The following is a 7,249-nucleotide window of genomic DNA, read 5'->3' as shown; positions in this document are numbered from 1 at the left end:
TCATGAGTGAAGACCTTTTATTCTCTTTACTGTCACTGGTGACATTCATAGAACTTTGTGAATAGCTTTTTGATAGCTTTCTGCCCAGTGGGAGTTCTACCCTTTTCTCTGACCTGGATTCATCTCTTTCTATGATGTCTAGAGACTTCAAACTGACTGCAGCCTTCTTTTTCTCAAAAAGCATCTCAATGCCTGTGGACCCAGCAATAATGCTGCTGCTGCTGCGTCTCAATACTTTTCTGCTACATGGCATCCTGAGGCTTCCTCCTATTATGTCATATGGCCGTAAACTGACTGCTGCCTCACATACCTGGTTTGCTTTGGGAATGTCACAAGAGTCTTGATTTTGACTTGGCACCTTTGATTCTGATAACATGGATGATAGCATGATGGTGTCAACTGGAGGCTGGTTAGGAAAAGCTGAAGGCATGCCTCCTTGTCTTCCATTTTCAGGCTCTGTGAAAGCTACACTAGGGGTAGTAGAAGAACAAGAGAGAATAATTAAGCATCACTCTGATAACACGTAGACTGAATTTCTAGATATATTTTATAAACTGTCCTTCCCTTCCCCTCCTCTGCCTTTTTTCTTTTCTTTTTGGAAATAAACTGTCCAGATGGGTTCTTAATATTTTTAAAGGTCTCTGTTTCACTTAATATACCATCCCTGCATAAACATTTGTCTTTCAGGAAAGAGAGAGATTTTGGTATGTCACGAATATGGCACAGCCATCAACATGTTCACATTTATACATACTTATGCATTAGCCTACTCTGATTTAAAAATGGAGACAGGAGGAATGAAATTCTAAAACATTTCCACAAACAACCCCCAAGGTACGTGGAATGGAAGTTTCCTATTTAGTACTTCAAGAAATATTAGCTAATTGAAAAATCTGTTATTTAATTAAAATTGAAAAAATTTGATAATTTGTGCCCATTTATACTCTCCCTCTTTCCCCCAAAATGAGTTCTTAGGATATAGACAGTCATAACAATTATATCCATATCAATATTGATAATAGCTTTTAGGATGCAACTATTATGCTTGCACGCTTCTATGACAACACAGGGTGCACAGCCATCGCCACTTTAACTCTATCCTGAATTCAGCCTGATGTCAGAGGCACAAAGCTAACTACCTCTCTTGGTTTTAACCTTGTTTCCTTCAGGGTTCAGTTACAATGCATCTCTTACATCTTCTGATTTATTTAATGATACAAGTTAGCTAAATCACTGTAAGTGATCATGCACTTTCCTGAGCAGCATGTTCCTGCTTTCCTTTTAAAGCTATTAAGGTAGGTTTGTCTTAGGCCAGTCTAAGGCAGTGAGAAGAAATTGCTTTGTTTGGTTTAAGATCTTTCATTTTTCTGGTTTTCATACATTAACTTATTGATGCTGTGTTTGATTTGCAACGAATAAAGGGTTTGTTTGTACCTGAGCTAAAATCTTTTGTTAAACTAATTTTAAAAAACCCCAACATTTATAAAATCTCTTGAAAAAGTTGTGATTAAGTTAGTGCATCTAAGCCAGGGGTGGGCAAAATGCAACCCGGAGGCCGGATGCAGCCCACCAGGCCCTTCTATCCCACCCGTGGGGCCCCTAAAAACTTTAGAAAAGTAATATTTATCTGCCCCTGGCTGCCTGTCATGCAGTCCTTGATGTCTTGCCAAAACTCAGTAAGTGGCCCTCCGCCCAAAATAATTGCCCGCCTCTGATAAGCTATCCTTACAGGATACACTTACCATTTATACTTAATGAATGACATGTTTTCTATACAGTTAGTACTCTGAGCCTTTTCCCTGGCCTATCAACAATGCAACTTTCATATTTTATTTCAATGGCTTATCAGGAGATAAATATTCTTTATTTCAGTGAAAGAAATACTAGCCACATATTCACATTATACTATACATTTTCAGATAGTTTGCTCCTTGCTGGGTGTTAGAAATGGTAGGTACACTTAGTGTATAGTAATTGATCTCAGATTTTTCTCTCCTAAATTGACATAACTCTATCTGTAAAGATCCTATTACATTTAGTAAGTGTGTATTTAGGCATGTAAGGGCAGAATTCACCTCCACTGGTGAGACACCTGACATTTATGTAATTTTTAGGCATCTGCATCACAAAATCTTGCTTCATCTTGCTTCACACTTCAAATCATGCTAACTTGCCTGAATTCCTTATGCAGCTACATTTTCACATAATGCAACTAAATTTGTCCTGCTGTGTATGCTTGGAAGTGATTCAGTGCTGCTGCAAAGCTGTATAATTGCATTTATGCTCCACTGCAATTCAACTTTGCAACAGACGAACAAAAATACCAGACCAAGTCTCGAAACTCCAGAAAAAAAGGGCTTTGACTAGTTACTGGTTAACACTGTACTGAGAACAGCATGTTGCTGGTGCCTACTTTTTGCCCAGTAGACTTCCAGTCAAGGCACCAAACCAGGACGTGGAAGACTCAGATTCTAAGCACGCCTCCTGTTGAGGGGATATAAATCCCAACCTTCCTCATCAAAAGCAGTGTCCTAATCACCAGACCACAGGCCAGACAGAACTGGAAGTAGCCAAGGAAGGAAAGCAACATTGAGAAACAAGAAGAATAAGCAAGAGAGTGTCTGATGGTGGCTCAAGGACATGGAAACTGTTCTACATTGTTTGCAATTTAAAAGTCATAGAACCATTGGGAAAAAACCCCCCATACAAACAGCCATTGGGGGACAGCAAGCTTTCTTCACATCTGTCAGTTTGAAACTCCTTTTCAATAAAACTGACTTAGATATTCCGATGTATATTAGTTATAAAGCCATCCAGTAACAGTCCTTGTAATAGTACTTCTTAATGTAGGAGAAGCCTCTTGGAAGGCTTTCCCTAAGAACCCTAACATGAAGACATATTTCTCTATGTTTGGGGAGAGGGGGAGAAAGCCTTGTAAATTGGTCATAAGGATACCAGCTGACTCTGCTGTCAAATCTCTCCTGAAACCAATTCTTCTGTGGCATCTCTTACCACACCTGGCTTACACAGAAGGATGGAGGGACCATACTAAGGATTGATGATGCTTTTCTTTCCAGATCACCTTGTTAACTACAGCACAAAGCCCCTCCCACCTGTACTGTTCCAACTCCAGTGAGCTGGATCCTGCCCCTTCTTACTGAAATAAAATCTACAATAGTACCATAACCTACTGGCATCACTGTGTATAATGTATTTGGCATTAAAAAGGTGTTGGGTAAAATAAACAGGGAGCAGGGGTCAGGAAGGTGAAAAGGGGTGAAAAGCTTTTTTTCAGCCATTTCTACCCCACAGGCATCTGGTTAGGGCAACCTGCCCCACAGCTATCTGGTTAGGATGCCCTAACCAGATGGCTGTGGGGCAGAAATGGCTGAAAAAAAGGCTTTTCAGGAAAAAGCTGAAGTGTGAGTGTGAACAGGAAGTCAAAACCTGGGTGGGGGCAAAACCCAGGTTCCCCACATTCTGGCTAAATGCTGTAATCATTAAGCTACTTGAGAAGGAGAAGCAGCTTAAGACTGGTTGGTAAAGAGAATGACAGTTGTCTATTTAGTGTCTATTTGCTCAGGTCAGAAGCCCTGGTAAGATAAGTATGTGTGGGGAGGTGGGGGAAAAAGTGGAATTCCAACCAGTCATCAGATACATCACAGCAGAGATGAAAATTTACCACCGAAATGATTGGGGAGTCCCATGTTTCCAGTGTAACTGAGGACCTCTCTGTGGAGGTGTCCAAGGGCTTTCCATTTTAAATGTATGGAACATGTATGATTCTGCAGAGGGAAGCAGAACTCACATCAGGGCACCACTAGCTTTATACTGACTCCCCAGTTACAGTATAGGAGACTATGTTACCCTGCAGGTGAAGTAAAAAGCCTCCTTGATCCTGGTCCTGTAAAGCCTATGGCATCAGCTATGTGTTAGGTGCCTAATAGGTGGACTAGGATCTGGCCCTATGTATCCAGGAATTCAAATGAAATATAAACTTGACACTGTGGCATAGCATCCAAGCAATATTCTTTTCAGTATGCATCATGTCATAGAGAATTTACATTAGAAAATAGTTTTTGAAAGCAAATAATAAATGGAAATGTTTTTTCTTCTGTTTAATAAAATGTAATTGTGGGGGAGAGGGGTTAATTCAAATATTTATTTGCAGTGTTTGTAATCAGCAACCAACAGTGCATTCACACATTAGAAACAGAAAGTGAAAATGATTAGAAATCGTCTACGTCTAATTTTACTGTCCACTGCAGCTTGACGATATGATTTCAGATACGGACAACATAATCTTCACACCTAGTTTTTACTCATTTTCCCTGTTAAATATGTGCTTCAGAAGTGCTTTATTATTGCTGTACCTGTAGTTTCTTTTATCTTGGGGATCCGATGACATCCATCTCTCAAAGTGCCAAATAATGGTTCAGCGTTAATTGCTGAATGCATGACAGGCACTGTCATTCTATGACACACAGCTTCAGACTGCTGATGTAGCTCCTTGTAAGTTGCTCCATGGTTTGGAAGAATGGCAGCTCTTTCATCTGCTGGGATATAGCCAATACCCTTAACTGATGAATCAGAAATAATGTGCTTAACATCAGAAGTACAAAGAGGAGATTCAACGGGAGTAGCACAAGTGCTACTGCCTGTGCTGCAACCTGCATCCACTGAAGAGCACTGGGAGCTTTGCAGAGAAAAATGGCCTTCACTTTGCAGAGAGGACATGCGCTTGGCCAAGTGATATTCACAAAGTCTTGCCACGCTCTGCTCAGCTTCTGGAAGCTTTGAAGGATGGTCATCTGCAGATAACTCCACATCTTCTGTGTCATTTAGGTCTTTGGCTGAAGACACACTAGTCATATCAGACAAAAAGCCTTCACTCTGGCCAAGTCCTAAAGTATCATCCTGATCCACTTCAGGATCCACTTCATCTTTACAGTCAACTTCTGTCTTACCAAGGCCAGAAACTCTTGGAAATGTCTTCCCATTCACTATTTCTGAGCTTGATTTATCTGCTGCTCCATCATCAGAAGCAGCATACCATCTTTGGCGAAAGGCAGGTCTTTCCATATTAAAAGTATTTACACGTTGACTGTCTCTTGATGCAAGACTACCAAATTTACCTTTTAGGTCTTCATCAGTCTCTGCTTTTTTACTTCCCGGCTGCTTTTTCACAGTTGCATTGCCATCAGAGGCTGCTTTTGCTTCTCCATCAGTCACCTTATTTTTCCTTTTACTAGTGCAAGAATATACCAAGGACCCCATGTGCAATTTGCTAAAATAGTCAGTGACCGATTTTGTTTCCATAGTCTCTGGTTCCATTTCCATGTTATCTGAATGAAGAATCTGCTTTGAAGGCACAACTTTTGATTGTAGCTCTGCAGCTTGCCGATTAGTCAAAGACTGTGAGGATTTCATTAGTGATCCTCCAGCCTGATTCTTAGCAATGGGGAACTCTGTCTGCTCTTCCATGAGGTGTTGGTAGCCTTCACTAGTGGCCAAAAACATACGTGTGGAATTTTCTGACTGTTTCTGTGCTGTAGCCAGTTCAGAACTTTCGGTCATTTCAGAAGAGTTTGTTTCATTGCCAGAATCTGAAGATGACTCAGGGCTATATGCTCGCAAGATTGCTACACCTGCAAGCCACAAAAGATAAGAGTCAATTAATGAAAGCATCTGAGGCACTTGGATAAACTGATAAGCAAATGGGGTGTGTGAAATATAAAAATATGCTTGTAAGAATACTCTTGAGTTTATTGCACAGGTCCCAAGAAAAAAAACTTAACAACATACTGGTAGTTCCACTACACGACATGGAATGTGATGCATGTAAATGATGGTAAAAACATAGAGAATGGAATGTTTCCAACACTAAACAGTTCAAATGAATGAAATGGGATGGTTTTCAATGAATAAATGTAACTATGGCAAAAGAACCTGAATTGTCATTTGTCTGCTGTTCCTCGGAAGCAGCCAAAGCTTCTAGTGCTTGAAGAGTAGAGACTACAGCATCATCTAGCCCCTTTTCACATTTGCCCTCTGCATTAGTAGGGACAGCATCAATGAGTGACACTGGAATGTCATCAGCTCCTGGATCACTAGCTTGCTCCTTTTCTTCTCTATACTGTGTTGTTTGGTTCTGAGAGTCTTCCTCATCTGAACTGTCTCTGAAGCCAGGAGGAGGAGCAGCAATGGCCATGTTTAAGGTATGCAATAAGAAGTCATCTTCATTATCATCACCTTCTGGAGGGGGGAGTGAGGTCAAATCAATAATGTCATCACTAGAACCAGAAAGGCTGAGAATGGCAGGCCTATTAATTTCTCCTACCATAATATCTTCCTCGCAGCTCACTTCATCTTCATCTTCTGCATCATCTGTGTTTTCTGCATAACAAATGTCATGCAATAAAGGCTCTTCTATCCCTTCTGCAGCTCCAAATATCTTGCCATCATTTATGCTTGTGTAAACAGAATTTGCAGCAAACTGAATGCTTTCAGCATCTGGTGACAATTCTAGACCTTTCATATCATTGGCATTACTAATATAAATAGCTCTTTGCTTCTCTAACACTTCTGGACTTTCATCCAAAAGTCTTTCATAGCCAAGAGTTTGGGGACTGATGCCATCCAAACTGTGATCTCCAAAAATAAAGGATACTTTTGCTCCCCTTGGTGAATCCTGAGCTTTCTTGCTTGGTTCCAATCCTGAAAGTGACAGCAATGACTGCTGATTTAAACCTCTGTTTGCTTCCGTCTCAGTGGGGCCACCTGTCTTTATTAGCTGCTCATCAAATCCACCTGAATTATAGGTATTTTCTATGTACAGATGCCTGTGGTCCTTTTGACATAAGGGACTTTCAGAGAGATCTGCCATTTTCTGTTTTGGGTCCACAAAAGTAATATGGGCCTCTCGATCTCCTTCAGCTGCAAATGTGGTAGTTTTTGATATACAGTTCCACTCAGGAGCATGGAGCTTGCCTCTGCTTTCAATTCCTATAATATAAAAATATAAAAGCAACAGTTGTTTAACAAAGGAGTCACTCCATGCAATTTGATAATAATAATTTGTTAATCCTGTGTAATCTGTATTTTGAATAGGATAGCTGTGTTCAGCAGTCAAAGCATTTCCAAACTCATCTTTACCTTATGTTAAGGAGTTTTAGATTTAAGAATTAATCTTAGCCAGATGGTTTTATGATATAAGATTACAGAATAAAACAAGAGCTAGGTAGAATTA

The 7,249-nt window shown here is 40.3% G+C and overlaps 1 protein-coding gene across 1 annotated transcript in view; it reads right to left on the bottom strand.

Annotated features, from left to right (window-relative positions):
- Nucleotides 1-382: 382 nt before the first annotated feature.
- FRMPD4 (FERM and PDZ domain containing 4) overlaps nt 383-7,249 on the bottom strand; it is a 590,635-nt gene continuing 583,768 nt past the window's right edge. The window contains exons 15-17 of the mRNA XM_019525199.1: nt 5,950-7,005; nt 4,374-5,648; nt 383-470 (exon numbers count right to left, since the gene is read on the bottom strand). Of these exons, the coding sequence (XP_019380744.1) occupies nt 466-470; nt 4,374-5,648; nt 5,950-7,005 (2,336 nt within the window). The 3' untranslated portion in view covers nt 383-465. The remainder of the gene's footprint in view (nt 471-4,373; nt 5,649-5,949; nt 7,006-7,249) is intronic.

The sequence above is a fragment of the Gavialis gangeticus genome, unplaced genomic scaffold (genome assembly GCF_001723915.1).
Source record: "Gavialis gangeticus isolate Ggan-Ray unplaced genomic scaffold, GavGan_comp1, whole genome shotgun sequence".
Taxonomy (NCBI): Eukaryota; Metazoa; Chordata; order Crocodylia; family Gavialidae; genus Gavialis; species Gavialis gangeticus.
This window is presented reverse-complemented; position numbering and strand designations above follow the sequence as displayed.